Here is a 16,424-nt window from a genome sequence, read left to right as displayed (position 1 = left end):
ATAAATGAGAGACACTGTTGGGTTAAGTACAAAAGTGAATGCTGCCAGGATCTCCTTTTTTTTTTTTTTGCTTTTAAATATTTTCAAAACATAACTATGGCACGTTATTTGCCTGAAATCCTGCTGAAAATACATGCAGTAAAATATATTTTGTGTACCTATGTAAGATATACAAGTATTTCTCCTATCATGGAGTTTATTCAGTACTGCCAGTGTTTAAAGAGGTACGGATCCAAAGCAATGAAAAAATCAACCAGACCTGTCAAGGGATTTAGTGATGCTGCATTCAGCAAACAGATTCTCAGTTTTAAAGACTTTTAAAGGAGGGGATTTAGCTGGTGTGTTAGTGATCACTATTTTATCTCTCTCACAGGCAAAACAGATTATAATACACCATAAGTACACACTACCAAAAAACGCAAAAAAAGGCATGTTTTTAAAATCCTTTGAATCTCTGGATCTAAGCTAGTGGCATACTATCAGTACTCTGGATCAAGTTTCTCAGAGAAGTTTCCAGCTGATAGATCCAGTACCAGGCCTTGGTGCAGCCACAGAACTTGCACTGTGAACTGCAATCTTAAGCTCTCAGGAAAGATGACGTGTGAAAAAGCACCATTGTTTTCCTAAGACTGTTCCAAGTCAAGGGGAAACGGAAAAGAACCTGGGTACACTGGAATCCCCTTAACTGTAGAGAATTTTCTTTCCTGCTTTTGTCTTTCCAAACAATATGAACCATACAATACAATTAGGTTATCGCTGAACAAAATATTGGAGGGTTGAGCTCCCCGTACCAGGAAAATGAAAGTAATGGCACTTCCCTTCAGCATCCCTGGGTGTTACAGATCCACTGCACAATCGTCACAGTCTGCTGTACAAGCTCCACACAGAGATACTAAACATTTGAGGGATGCTGTGTCTGTAGTTAATGGTCTCAGTGTCTACTTTTGATAAATCACCATGCACACACGGGCTGATAAAGTTACTATTTCCTTTCACCATGGCACACAGACATGTTACAGAATGCTCCAAATGGATGTCTGCTGTCCTTTTGGAGAGTGTGGCAGCAGACATTAGAACAGGTATTTGAGTCAGCCAAGCAGGCTGACTTACTCAGGAAAAACAATCGAGGAGCTCTTCTTTTTTTTCCTCCCACACAATGTTTAATTGTGAAATACCTTAGCTATTTCTGTGTTTTCCGCCACCATGAAAGTGAAGCTGATGTTCACCAGATCTGTGCCACTGCAAACACATACTACCCGTCCTTCCAACTCATTTTCTGATTTTCCAACAGCCTCAAGTGCAGTTAGTATTTTGGGATCCTGTTAAACAGAATAAATAACTTGTTACATTTGCAATACTTATGTAATGTACTATGGTAAAGATGCATTTCCATCTCCATATACATTAACACCTTTAAAACTTTATCAATCATCTTAAACGAGTGCTTTCACTTAGAATTATTGTGTGTAAACCTGAAGAACAACATATACTAACTATTAGGAACATGATTGTGAGAACGCAAAAGTAAATGAAATACATTAAATTTATTTTAGAAAGCTAAATTAGAAATTACATATATTTTCATCATGAGAAACTAATCACTCCAAGGACTGGAAACAGAGGAACTGTATTAATCTCTAAGTAAATTATTCCAATCTAGTTATGGCCATAGTTACTGAGAGTTATGATCTGTGTGACTTTTTGGCTGTTTCTTAACGTCATGTTGTATAAGCTGGTACCTCTGCCGAGGGTCAAGGGCTATAGATACAATGGGCATAAAGAACAAATTATCTATGTAAAGACAGAGGTGAAATCTACAGTTGACACAGAAACACTTAACACATGAAAGTGGAAATGCACAGGTGTTAACAGGTATCTTGCTTCACAAAAAATCTTCTAAACTAAAGGCCAGACGGAGGGAGGCCCACAATCCACTTCAGAAAATTCTACATATTCATTCTGAAAAATACCATTGAAAATATTTCCAAAGTTTTAAATTTTTCCAGAACTCCTGGCTAGTACTTCTGTTGATATTCTTCAAAATGGCAGACAGTGACCAGCTGCCCTATCTGACCATCCAACTGCATAGAGGGATGCAAACAAAACTTTCTACATTTTATGTCAACGGAGCAAGAAGATACACAAGTTTTAAAGAGACAGGAATAAAATGTGGAATATGAAACATTTTTTTCCAGATCCCTAAAACAAGTATCACAATACACCATTACAAAACAGTTAAAAGCTCCTGATACATGCTTTTAAGGTCTGTTCAGCTTTCACTGCATCCTGAAAGCTGAGCACTGTACTACATCAGAAAGACCAGATGACAGAACCCTCCTACTGCAATCAAACCAAATTACTTGACTTTGAAACTTAAAATCTTACACTGTGATTGCAAAATAAAAGCTGTGTTGCTGGTATTTTTTAAAGAAATTAACTTCATCCTGCATTTCACCTTCTGGTTAAATATTCTTTGTTTAAATGAAGAGTATAAACCAACTACAGAGTACCTTTGGTACAGCTCCAAAACGAACACTGTTGATCAGGGAGCATTCTAATACCTGTCCTTCCTGAAACGGCAAAAAAAATGTACAAATTCAAAGGTCTGTTGACACATGGCTCCCTTAGGAATTGCAGAAAAAATAAACAATTAATCTTATTTGCAAACACTGTTAATTAACACTAAACAGTATATTTCCCGTTTGTATCAGTTAATTCCCTCTTAAATATTTCACTTCTGTTAATTCTAAAAGAATAGGACTAAGGCTAGTTTTGTAAATAAACTAACACAGTATTTCAGTTTTTTAAAAACTAGCCAGAATATAAACCAAGTGCAATAAAAGCTCATATATATTCCTGACATAATTGTAATATACCTTTCCTTCACTTTTCCAGCTCAGAAAAAAGCCAAATTCATCCACCTGGAAGAGACAGTTGCTTTCAAAGACAAAAGATTCCTGGAGAAAAGAAAATACAGACCGTTATTTCAGTCAGTTCGACAAAAGTCATAAATGTATTATTTGTTCAAAAATAAAAGATTGTTACATTTTTCCCTAAATACCTTCCTGGAGAATTTGCTGTTCCGAAAGCAGTAAGAAATGAGGGAGGCAGCCTTTTAAAAAATGATAATTTTTACTGTTTTGTCTTTTTGCTGCCATGTGAGACTTTGGGATGCACTTAATTAACATTTTCCTAATACTTTGCAGTATGAAGATTTGTTTTGTTTGTTAAAAGCAGTGATTCTCACCTAATCAAAAACCTCAGTGAAATGGAACTTCAGAAAAATTATTGAAAATTGAATGCTACAAACTACGTAAAGGTTAAATATACATCATCTGCCAATACTATGCTCAGGATCAAACAACCCCATTTCATTTTAACATTCAGAATTCGGGGTGCATTTTTCTGTTAGACAATGACAGTATGCATGCTGTGAGCATTTTGTAGCTACAGTATCTGGCAAGCAGAGTTTGAAGGATATTGATCTGTAGAGAAATCAAGAAAGAATGGCATATCAAACAGACTACAGAAGGCAAAAAAATCAGATCAGCTGAATTAAAAAAGAAATTTCCTCCACACACCTCCAGCCTCAATTAATGCTTCACAAATTAAGCTAAAATGTAGGATAACACTGTAGAATCAATCACTCCTTAGAAGAAAAAAGGATCCAGGACTTTCTGACTTCCTTAACTGAAAACCAACAAGCACATGCACAGGCTACAGCACCGCTTAACTGTTTCAGAGATCAGTGCTTTGTTCTATGTTAAAGACTGAGGTACCTTTCTGAAATTCCATGTCCTCTCCCGTGCATATAGCAAGGGCAGCACGCACATGAATATACACAGCTGCTTTCAGAGTCTTGCATACAGGAGAATTTGAATTTAGGTAACAAAACAGGTAAAAACTCCAACGCCCTCAATTCTTGGAGCATGGTCTTAGGTCAGTTAAGTCTACCCAGTACAGTTTGTTCTCACTCGGTTACTCTGAGGCAGCCCCACAGCCTAACCCAGGATGCAGGACACTGCGGGGCAGCCACAGGTGCCTTTTTGACCTCTGCCATGGAACAAGGGCATTGAGTGGGATAAGGAATGGTCACATTCCAGTCAGGTATTTGCCTGACTTCACACTGGGAATGAAGACAAGCAAGTTCCTGGATCCACGATTGGGTAATGTCCTTGAACCCTCCTAGATAGGCACTGCCAAAGGGGATATGCTGTGTTTGGGATTATTGCTCCTTTTCCCTGGACACATCAATTATTGAATGGTGTATACCGCTTCTGGACAACATCTTAGGACATCAAATGAGATTTACAGGTTTTAAGGACCGACAAACTGCAGTTTTCCATCCAAGCAGCAAATAACTGTTAATTTTACAGGCAGGGGAGCTGAGATAGAAAGTATAAAGTTGCTGCAGCTCAGTCTGAGCCAACATCACCATGCACAAGTTTCCCCACATGCACTCCTCTGCCCATCTGTCTTCACCGTAATTTCTCTTTTCCTGCCTTCACCGTAGCACTCGTCCCTCTTGAAACCTACTTGTTGCCAGACACCTCAGATTTACTAGCTTTACAGCCTTTGCAGTCCTGTTTCATATAAAAATACACTTAGCTACCAATCAAAATGAGTGTCTCTTGTGTTTCCTGGAAAGACTACTCAAAGGCAATTTTTTGTCATTTATTGCGCTCCCCCATCTACCAAAAAGCTCTTGATATACCAAAAATCTTGTTTTCACAAAAGTGTCTACGTAACTGCACTCATGTTGATGTTCCACCCCCGCCGTGACTCTATTCACCAAACTACTTTTTCTGCAATTTGTCTTCTTGTGTGGTAAAAAATGCACCTACCATCAGACCATGTAGATGCAATATGACCAGTAAGATTCCTAATCATGGCTGATTTTTATTTCCCAGATTCTGCTGAGATAAACCTGTTCTAGACTCAGACTTTTCCGCAGCCGAACATGATGATGTTTTGCTAAAAATATATTTCCATAATTTTGTAATCCTTCTGGTTAAGGGACTCTTCTATCAGCAAAAGATGGATCAAGATACCGCTCCACATGACAATGACCCAGACTTTTCTAGCCAGTCAATGAAACTGGGACACATAAAAGACCTCTCATGCTGTGCAAGAGTTGTTCAGTCACCCAGACCCTGTACCAGGATGCCTGAGCCCCAGTTCTGCACTGACCTGCTGTATGAACCTTAGTTCACTTAACATTTCTCTTTCCCGCAGCATGACCTTTCTGTTAGGGTGGGGAATTCAGGGCAGAATTTCCATGAAAATTAGAAGCCTAGAGCTGAAACGCTTTTCTTGAAAATTGCAAACCCTATAGTATAAGGATTGGATCTTGCTATGTTTGCATAGCATTTCTAAAACAATGGCCTCTCTCTTGGGCAGGATATCTAGTTACTACCATAACACAATTAAATAATAGCCTATGTATGTCATAAGTCTGATAATATCAAACAGCTACACCATCAAGCGCTCACTGTTTACAGGCTACAGATCTTAACTTCTGAGTCATTGTTTTTTTACAGCCCTTGATGATTCCTGTAAAATTGCAGATAAAATACACAGTTACCTAAGTGAAAGCCTTTTAATGTTTCCAAAAGAGTCCCCTTCAAGAAAACAAATGAGGCTTCCAACTGCACCACAGCAAACCTGGAGTAAATTGAAGCAAACCTTGCAGCAAGCAACGCAGCTGAAGAGTATGACATGGGTGGACAAACACTTTGCTCCACAGGTGGCAAGCAGGAACCCCTTTCTACAGTGTTTTGGAAGGCAGTAAATTCAGCTGCTAGGAGCAAGGCCTCTGGTGCTCCCATCTCACCCCACCCCACGTCTGCCCAGCATTACCGAGTCTCACATAGGTGCCTGCTGGGTACACCAACTTACAGAGAAGAAGTATTACTTTTTGAGATGTCTCATTCTCCCTATCACTACATTAAGGACCCAGGTGCCTCACCAAGCAATGATTCTGATCTCACACCAAAATTTGAGCACTTATACTCCTTTCTGTATCTGCCCATTCTCTGTTTCTCCTCTAAGGTGCAAGAGAACAACCATGGGCCATATCACTTACTTGGATCCTCACAGGCTGAATTTCTGGAGCCCTATTTGCTGAAGAAGAATAAAGCTTTTATGAACCTTCTTTCTAAGGAATTCAATGTCCACTAGTATCTTCTTAGTTTATCTGTCCCCAAAACTGAAAATACAGGGTAAACCAACTATCCCTATCTTGGCAGACCTCATGATAAAAAATACCTTTTACTTACATTTCAAAAGATAAGAGGAAAAAACTAACATCCCTGAAGGCACTTACTGAGATACCTTCAACTTTTAGAAATTTCCTGTCCAAGCAACATTAAAAACAGACCCTGATAAAATTATTGTCACAGGCATATCAATGCTGCGTATAAGGTAAATGTCTCAGCACTTTATTTTGACTGTCTGTTTAAAATGCCCTGGTTTGCATTCTATTAATAAATTTGGATTAAAGTACAGCTGACAGTGGGATCACAGTAATCACATTTCAGATAAGAGTACAGGTTGATTTCTAAAGTAGATAAAACCACTCCAGATCTCAAATGATACATTTGAATCAGAATTTAAATGTTTTGTGTTCTCTTACTTTGCCTTGTGAAACGCAGGTCCTCAGTGTATATATTAAAAAAAAGACATTCTCCCTCTCTCCATTTGATAAATGTACAAAGAGCAGAAAGATTCACTTTGTTTAATAATATGCTTTATGAATCTGCAAAGATGAGAGCTTTATGCATGTTATGCATATTTTGATCCAAATCTCCCTTCCTCTGGGCTTATTTCAAATCAGAGGGATTATATACATTTTAAAGTTATTTCTTTTAAAAGCAAAAATCTGTACAGCAATAAAGTGTGTTGGTATTTCCAGAGTTATTTGAAAGCTTATTTGTGTACAATGAAAGCAAAACACGAAATCTTCTGTAACATCTACATATTTAAAACAGAATAGCAAATGAAATGCAGCTGGCCTCTTACCTCTTCATATCTATCAAACACAGCTCCATCTTGCATAAAAGAGGGAACTGGCTTCTGCCAGTTAAATTCATAAGGTTTTGCCATGATTATAGAAGAAAAACCTGAAATTGAATGAAAAAGCAGAGTTTAATTACTGTCTTTTAAAATGGGTATTTCAAAGTCTAAGCAGGAAAAAAGTGACTTTTAGCTTTTCCTTTCACAGAAGTCGTAAAAAAAAAAAATCACAGTGTATTTCCAAATCAAGAGTTTTCTTTTGAAAAGTATTTTTGTTTCATAACTTTAAAGTGAAAAATACTTGTAAAATGTGTGTCAATTTAATTATTTGAAAAAACACTCACTTTGCTTTAGCTTAAACATCTGCTACATCACTTCTAGAATATAATGAGGCTGGAATTAATGCAGCCCTAGGTGACACAGAATAGCAAAACCTGTAAAACATATGAATGCTTCTTTTTTACAGGAAAACATCAGATCCTACATAGACAGATTTTGGTTTTTTTTTTAAATTCTAAATTGTATATGACATAGGCAAAACACATCTTTTCTCGGTGTTTTGTACTTCAAAATCCATTGGTATTAAATGAAGTCCGGAGTATTTTCAGTGGTATTTTATAGATAACTCAAGATACGGATAATATATAGGTCAAAATTCATAGAAAAAAAACTGTTTAGGGATATAGAACTCTAAATAAAATCAGCATTGTGCATTTCTGCAAGTTAAGGAATGTGAACAAAACTGTTAATTTAGAATATAATACAGAAGTAATAACTTTTGGATCTGACAATAAAGAGTACCTAATTATTCAATATCCTTTCCAACACGTTGGTGCCTTCTAGGTTATGCTGCTTTACACCAGAAAATGTCTCTACTATGTACTCTGAAATCCTGAAGTTCATTTTATCTGAAGTAAAGTGCCTCTGCATTGTTCCTGCTTACTAATGCCACCTAGGACATACAGTATCTTGGTTATTCCTTTATACACTGGACCAGAAAGTCCTGCATGAGAGGTAATACGCTTGGCTGCAGCAAGTAAGACTGACTCAACAGATGTCAGCAAATCGTTCTCTGAAATGCTATATTGAGAATGAATACTGCACAGGGTCACAATACTCTTGACTTCACACACTACTGCCTGTCTCACAGGCAAACACCGCCTTACCCTGTTCTTGTCTGCTTGCCCTAGCCCTCCTCTGACAACTGACAATGATCATTTACTATTGACCGCCTTCAGCAGCACAATACAGTGCTAAGTGTAACCAGCATAGTTCTTACTCTGTTACAATGCAGGCACTCAGCCCAAGCAAAGTTTGTCTAAGTGCGAAGAATAAAAAGCATACACAAAATTCAAGGGAGAGCATGACAGCCTGTGTAATCTATGCTATGCAAGCCATCTTTGCAGTGTTTGTGTCCGCCAAAACTCTGAATAGCAGACTAAAATTTTATCATTTAGGTTACAATGCTTCAACAATGTTTAGGCAGAAATGTCAACTTTGACTGAACTTTAAGCCCAGAACAAATGCAAGTGTTAAAAAAAAAAAAATTTGTAATATCCTCCTTCTCTCTTGTGTTCATTCCTATCAAAAACGTTCTAACAAGAAAAAGAACAAGAACAAAGGAACTCAGAAAATACTGTTAAAAGAATGTCCAACACCAGCTTACTTTTGATATTTTTCTGCTGAAAAAATACATCTTGATGCTGCCCATCTCTATCTCTTGCCCTTTTTTGGTCACTGATACAGGAAAATAAAAAATACATACTACGTTTCCAAAGTCTTGGGAATAAGATAAATTAATTCCTTCTCCATAACTATCAAAAATACAACTTGACAGTTTTATATATATAACCATTAAGTGTTCACTTTCGTTGAAAATGGGATGGAAAGTCAAAACAACGTAGCTGTACTCTCCAATTAAAAAAAAGAGGCTAAACAATATTTAAGACTACTCATCTGTACTTTTTTTTTCCCTGATGAAGAGACGCTTTGAACAAAATAGAGGGCAGGGAACTAGGGCCAAGAAATGGTCAGCTACATTTAGTATCTCATCAAAAGCTCCCTTTTCTTTTTGCCAGCCCTGTGCACTTGGCTTCTACCACTCGGTGAAAGAGTAATAATACCTTCCTCGTGAGGACCATGAGATGTTTTCAGATCCTTTCAGGGAATACACCAAATTATTAAATTTTTATTATTTTTTTAAAATACACTTAAAATTTTAGGGTCTCTTCCACTTTAGATCAGCACAGAGTTGCTCTTTCCTCATTCCATGGAGGCAGCTGCACAATAGGACAGCTGACCCATTGTAGTAGCACGATGGCATTTTGTTCTGTATGGCTCACAGGCTTCACACAGTTGCTCAGTATAACCACAACACCTTGAAAAATTAGTGCTTGTTCTTAGAGCAAAGCTACATTTAGAGAAATGCAGCTTCAGCAAGCTGTTTTCTGACTTCACAGACTTTGTTAACAGCAAAGTCGAAACCAGAACCAACAAACCCCATACTATGCAACAAATCCTCAAAGGTCTTGGAAAAGTACCCCTTTTATGAAACTTAAAACATTTACACCTGAAGTGTTATACACTCAATTTTTACAGCACATGGACCATTCCCTTATCTGTCTAAATGACTTTCACTATCAAAATGTTCCCAAGAAGAAAAGTTACTTTAAATACGGCAGGTAGTTCATGCACCAATAGATGCTGCCAGCAAGTGAAGTCCTTCTGGGAAAAGTAGATGCATTCTGTGCTAAATCATAACAAATGTGATAACACTTTTAAGACTGTGAAGAATACTATTCCACAGTCCCTAGCCTATATACACGGCCTTTACCCTTTTTTAATGATATTGAATGCTGTACAGACACAGACTTCAAAAACCTACAAGCAACTGCTCTGAACTCCTGCATAAGACACTTCATAACATTCCATCCAGCATCTGGCACTCTGAACCCTCGATGTAAAGAGTGCTTGAACAGACACTTCTCTTTCAGAAAGACTAATTACTTCAGCACTACAAACATGCACTTTATTACCAATTTGAACTTCGCTGAGTTCATCATCCAGTCACAGAAACAGAGCTCTCTAAAAACCCCCCCTGTACAGATACCTTCTCCTTTTTTGGGTACTCACACAGTATGATGAAGTTGTCTCATTACTTCATCGCTGGCAAATTAAATAGATCGAGCTCTTCAGTTTCCACTCCAATGCACATTTTTCAGATCCTGGAATCAGCCTGAGCCCTCTCCACTTTTCCAGCTGCCCTTCTGAAGTCAGGGGTCTGGACTAGGACACAGTAGCCTAGCACAGCCCTCTGTCATACAAACCAGAATTACAGCCTGTCTTCTTATTTGCATAACCTTGCATTTAGCTGCAAGAAAACACGCTTGATTGCTCATAATTTATCAAGCAATAAATTTCTGTCTCAGGGACTCAAGCTCATTTGTTATTTACCATCTTACCAATCTCCTCGCTAGGTCTGCTCTCTCACAGGTCAATACAGTTTACAGATGAACAGAGACAGATGAAGTGTGAGGGAAAGATGGCTTGAGTACATGTTGCAAGGAGTCAGATGAATTGTAACAAACAAGATTTTTAAGCCATATGTTTTGGCAGCTGTGCAGAAGGTGAAGAAAATTCTCCCTGCCTTTAAAAAAAGCTCTTTTCAGTCTCTCACATTTCCTACACTCCTCTGAAAAATCCATTCCTCCATAACCCTGTTGGCTTTTAAGATCCCCAAAATAAAATACAAAATATTCCCTTGTCACTCTTTGGAACTCTGTTAATCTTCATCAATTTTTAAGCACGTCAGAGAAAGTAAAAACCAAAAAGAACCCCACCCACCAAACCCAAACAAACATGACATTCTAGCATTCATATGGTTGCAAAAATATGCATGTATATACCCTCACTATATAAGAATCAAGAATTACTCTCTTTAAAGAAATTTAATAGCAGTGAAATGTGTGAAAATTCAACTGGGAGAGAGAAAATTTAGGAACTAAATTTAAAGACAGCAAAATTTTAATTTCAAAACTTTTAAACAGCCTTTAAAAATTAAAAACTGCTCACTGATTTAGGGTTCTTAAAGTATAAAAATGCTTCTGAATACATACCGTTCACAAAAGCAGAAAGAACACTCATATAAAATACACCTCGGGACTTAATCAATGACCACAAGGGAAAGTAAGTGAAGTCTCTCAAGTGCAGTAGTTAAACGCCTTTTGAGCTATCTCCCTTACTTTCAACACTGATTTATGCCTGAAGATGTGATTTGGATCACATGAAAAAAAACCACCTTTTGATTCACCTGCAGTAACCAAAGAGTGAGGACACAAAATAAACCACATCCAGAATAGCATTATTTAATACAGAAGTCCTCCTCTTTTGTAAGCTTGGCTGGACTAAGCTAAATCTGGGGTTTGGGGGGTGGGGGGACTATAAATCCTGGGTTTTTTCATTCTTTCACCAAAAGAAGGACAAGGTGTGGCTGAACAGGAGGAGGAAAGGGTTCTGTTAACACAAAGCAGACAAATGTTTGGGGAAAGAGGTGATACTCTAAACTAACCCACAGGGCTGGCTAGCGTGATGGATAGGATACTCCTTGGATCCCATAAACATCCTGTCAATGTTGAGACACTGTCGGAAAGGACAGCGGTATTCCTTAGAGCTGATCCCCCCCACTCTAAAACAGAGTCATTCACAATTTCCGCAGTTTGCTTCGCCCCAAATATTGAAACAATACTTGTAAATTTTTTTTTGTAATTATTATTTTTGCCTCTGGAATGAAACACTATTTGCTGAGTGAAAAGTGAGGAGGCTCCACACTCTGTGTTTGCCATTTCACCACTTACGTCTTCGAATCACACTACCTAAACCTGCACAAATTACTGTCTGAGTGTGTTTCAAGGGCGAAGTAGAAGCACCCACAGAACACTATGCTGAGTTTAGTAATCTTGCCTAGGCATATAAATATTTTTCTTACAGATGCAAGGAAGTAATTTTTTAAAAAGTAAAAATGATGTATTTCCCATTCTTTCACCCCCTGAAGTACATATACCCTTAACCACCACTCCTCTTTGGTAAACAAGATTCTTCCTGATGAAGACAACCAGACCTACATCAGCAGACCTTGTAACGTTTTGATTTTTTATGGAGTTCATCCCAGTCCAGAAAGTCTACCTGCAGTTTTGTGTACTAGAGTGAGAAACTAGCTGTCCAAGCCTAAACAGGCAGTGCAACACTGAAGTTCTTACTAAAATGCCCCCTTGATTTTTTAGCAAGGCTCTGAAGTACTTTCCTATTCAAACACTACAATTGTTTCTAGAGCTTTACAAAAAGCAAACACAAATCTTCATGCATTTACCCCTCAGCATTGAATTTATTTGCTCATAAACGTACCAGCATTATCACATGCAAAATGCAGAGACAGGGTTGTTTTTAAACACAAAACTTTGGTTTCTACACTAGAACTCAAAACTCAGAGTAAGTTTTAAGAAAATTTAGACAATAAAAGCCACTACACTGTGAGTCCTATGTAAAATGTAATGTGAGAGCCACACTGCTGAATTTCTGCAGTATCCACACTATACTGTAAAGCAATTCCAAGATTTCACAGCTCTCCGGACTCTTCCACGGTCAAATTCTGTGGGCTTTTTCTTTTTTAAGAAGACTGCTTTTTCAGCAGGTTATTTTTAAACACATTATTCCCACAGCTAAGGCAAGCAACTTAAAACAGTTCTCCCAAAAACAAGGTCCAGAAGCAACAAAAGACATACAACAGAACTCCGGTGCCTGAACACTTATTATCTAGTAATGGTCTCAATTTCTATTTTGTATCATTTTGCATTTCATTTTAATTGCTGGAATGCATTGGCATGCAGAGGCAGCTAAGAGGTTAAACCGAAATAAGCAGTGGCCTGTTCTTAACTAACCTCTTCTTCAGCATTTCACACAAGTTCAGTGAGGCTGCCCCACTGCAGAGATCTGCTTCAGAATAGGAAATGGGTGTATCTGTTGCTGACAGCAGAAAACAACAATTGCTTACACAGTAGTGCTGAAAATGAGACAATTCTGCCTTAACTTAAGGTCCAAACTGTGGTTCAGTCATCATCTCTGATGACAGCCATTATACCTCTAACAAGCAGAATTCCTAGGATAGACTATAGGACCCAAACGTGACCTCCCAGCTTCCTTCATGTTTTTATTTTTGTCCTAAGGCCTTCCCAATTTGTTAGTATCTACAGTTTTTCCAAGCCTTCCCATTCATTCTAAAATTCTCATTATCTGCCATAAGTACTTACTACCCATGCGGGGGCGGGGTGGGGGGGTGGTGGTGTCAGCTTGGCTTACACAGTGCAGACCAACAATTTAACCCTGCACACACACAGAAACTTCACACAAAGTAGTCCTAAACAAGTGTTTACAGCAGCATCAGGAATATTTCAGAAGAAAGAAAATTTCCAAATTCTCTGATTGAACTAACTCCCATAGAAGTTGTTACAAACTCAGAGTTCCTTCTCAGAAAAAAATGGGATACAACAGACATTACATATTCAATAAATTCAATGCAAGAAACAGACTACGTCTTAAAAATTATATATATTTATGTTGTACATAAAAAATAAAACCCATTGATTATGGTCATAATGTTAAAAGACAGCTTAATCAGACTAACACTACCACAGAATCAGCAGAAAAATCCAATACGAGAAATGCTTATATGTAACGGAGTACCTACCAAATTCCAACACCCCACCCCCCTCCCGCGCCCCAAAAACAAAACAATACTAGTAGCAACAAACCCACCTAATTTTGTCACCTGCTCAAATGCTAATCCCACTGATCATGGTTGCCTCTCCAATCAATGGAGTTGAATCATCTGAACTCAAATTAAGGGCCTTTCTTTCCACTCCATTAAGTAGCCTAAATTTGATGGCATGAATATCACTCCGCTGAAAACCAGAAAGACAATTAACCCATCTCATCCTCAGAACAATTACCTGTAGTCCTGAAAAGGCACATTATTTCTACACTCAGCAGCAACACAGAGTCACTGGAGCAGATTTTCCCTTTTGAATGGATCCAAATCAATCACCAAAGTCATATGGACTTGTCACATAGCTTCTGAAAGGACTGGGATCTGTCTTTGCCTGCCACCACTGTAAACTAGCACTATTGGCTTTACTTGATGACCAAAATGAGCCTTTAGATAGGTGCCACTTGAAATGCCTAGAAAAACAACAACAACTTGGCAATTTCAACAGCAAAGTGTTAAAATAAAAAGGTACATTTTCACTTGTAGTCCACAATGAGCCTCCTACAGCAATAACAGAAGCTCATCTATACACATTTCCTAGAAAATGTATGATTTGAATCGTAAACCAAAATGCAGAGCTATCATAACTAGAAGTTAGTAAAAACTGAAGTGTTGAAAAGTAATGAACCATACATATAAAATCATAAACTTTACTGAATAAGTAAAGTTATTTTTATTGTTGTTCCTTCATTCTGGTGACAGAAAATTTGGTGTTCACATTTTCAATTTTGTAACAGTAAAGGCCAAAGGCAAGGGGAAAGGCACAGATCTTCCCAAAGGATGATTTTAGGAGGAGACACACTCATTATGCTGTCAATTGTACAGAGAATTTATCAACACGACTTATCAAAAGATACAATAAATGACAATTTATTTTCACTTACACGTATTATTCAGTATCTAACAGTAACTTCCTGCTTTTGACCTGTCAAGTGAACTTCATTACATAACATGAGCATATGATGAAGAACTCTCAGCTTTGTCTCATTCCAATAATAAAGACTAATCATATATAAAATTGTCTAAAAATGTGGATGATACTACAGTTTTATCTCTAGTTAAGCAAAAGTGTTGGAGGTGCTCAAGATTTATTTTTAGCTTAATGTTAAGCATGAAGCCATCTCCACCTCAGGTAGTCATAAAGAATGAACTGGAGTTTGATGAAAGCAATGGTTTGTGTAATAGTCATCAACATCTTTCTGAAATGCTATAGCATCTGATGTATGTACACAATGTATCTTGATTCAACCAGCAGTGACTTTTACTAAGTTTAATTACTTCGCTCTGTGGCTTTCAACTGAAGACAGTGTTAAAACAAAGGCTACTTCACGGAATAGAAAAACAAACATACAAATATGTAGCACTTGCAAAACATCTCAAGTATTATCCGAATTACTTAAGTCCAAATTATCTCTTTACATTCTTGTAAAATCTGACACATTGTATAATTACAGCAATGAGCCCTAAATGAAAGGGACTTCTCGGATTTATTTTTTTTTTTAAATGAGTCTTCAATATGCTCTTTAGGCAATTAATACTGTACTTAGTTTCTAATGTTGTTGTCTAATCTGTAACTGACAGGTAACACAACTTTTGAATCAATTAGCAGGTACACTTTTAGGTACACCTGTAGGAAGTATCTGTGTCAATTATTATTATTTTGACATTGAGAACTTCCATTTCTTCTTTTTAGCCTCCTTCTGGGGCTTAGTGCTCTAAAAGACCTCACGCAGAAGTGATTCCTCTAATGTGACAGGTAAACATAATAAATGTTTGAAATTAAAATTCTATGAAGAATTCGCATGAGAGTAAAGAAGAACACCAAATAATCTTAAATGAGCATCATTCCTGTTACGAATGCAAGAACTCAGAGATCCCAGGACACAAAACAACCGCAAAACTCTAAGATCAAATTATTAACTACAAATATAATAGAAAAGGCAAGACAAATTTCCAAATCAGATTAATACTGGGAGTCTTTCACTTTTAAGTGCAAGGAAAAGTTTTGGAAATAACACAAGCTAGTACCTCAAACAAAAATAAAACAAACTACAAATATCAGCTGCTCCATGAGCACATTCTGAGGACACAGTTCTCTGTTTCCAAACAATGACACAGACTCAGAACTTGTATTAATAAAATGTAATGAAAGGTCAAGCCCACATTTTTGTAATAACTTCTAAATCTCTGTGTGTTTGAAATAATCCCTTCTATGGTCAGGTACTTCAGTTCAACCCAAGCTTTGTTAAGGTTTTGACATGACTTAAATATGAGTTTGTTCAAAATACACAGACATGTTAAAAAATAATAAGCTGTGAGGAACACAGATGTTACTTAAAAGTCTAAAATTAAGAAAGTGACATAACTTGCAGGGTTCAATTCTGATCGGTTTTCTAGATGATTTCTGAGAAAACAGGAGTGAGCTACATTGCTGGCTTAAAATTTCAGACAAAGCTGAGGTAATCTTCTTTTGAAATCATTCCAGTGGTCTAAAATGCATTAATGTCAAAAAGCCGCATTCACTACTTGACAGTTGGGCGTGTGTTAAAAGTAGGTATTTGATGAAAGTTTAAATTAATCACAAATTTCTTGG

At 37.4% G+C, this 16,424-nt stretch overlaps 1 protein-coding gene across 9 annotated transcripts in view; it reads right to left on the bottom strand.

The window, feature by feature from the left end:
* PLCB4 (phospholipase C beta 4) overlaps positions 1-16,424 on the bottom strand; it is a 223,348-nt gene that overhangs the window by 88,389 nt on the left and 118,535 nt on the right. For all 9 annotated transcript variants that reach the window (XM_075413471.1, XM_075413477.1, XM_075413474.1 and 6 more), the window contains 4 exons: positions 7,021-7,121; positions 2,877-2,957; positions 2,511-2,570; positions 1,176-1,319 (listed from right to left, as the gene is read on the bottom strand). In XM_075413471.1, coding sequence (XP_075269586.1) covers positions 1,176-1,319; positions 2,511-2,570; positions 2,877-2,957; positions 7,021-7,104 — 369 coding nt within the window. In that variant the 5' untranslated portion in view covers positions 7,105-7,121. The remainder of the gene's footprint in view (positions 1-1,175; positions 1,320-2,510; positions 2,571-2,876; positions 2,958-7,020; positions 7,122-16,424) is intronic.

Source organism: Opisthocomus hoazin, chromosome 2 (assembly GCF_030867145.1).
Source record: "Opisthocomus hoazin isolate bOpiHoa1 chromosome 2, bOpiHoa1.hap1, whole genome shotgun sequence".
In the NCBI taxonomy this organism is placed as follows: domain Eukaryota; kingdom Metazoa; phylum Chordata; class Aves; order Opisthocomiformes; family Opisthocomidae; genus Opisthocomus; species Opisthocomus hoazin.
This window is presented reverse-complemented; position numbering and strand designations above follow the sequence as displayed.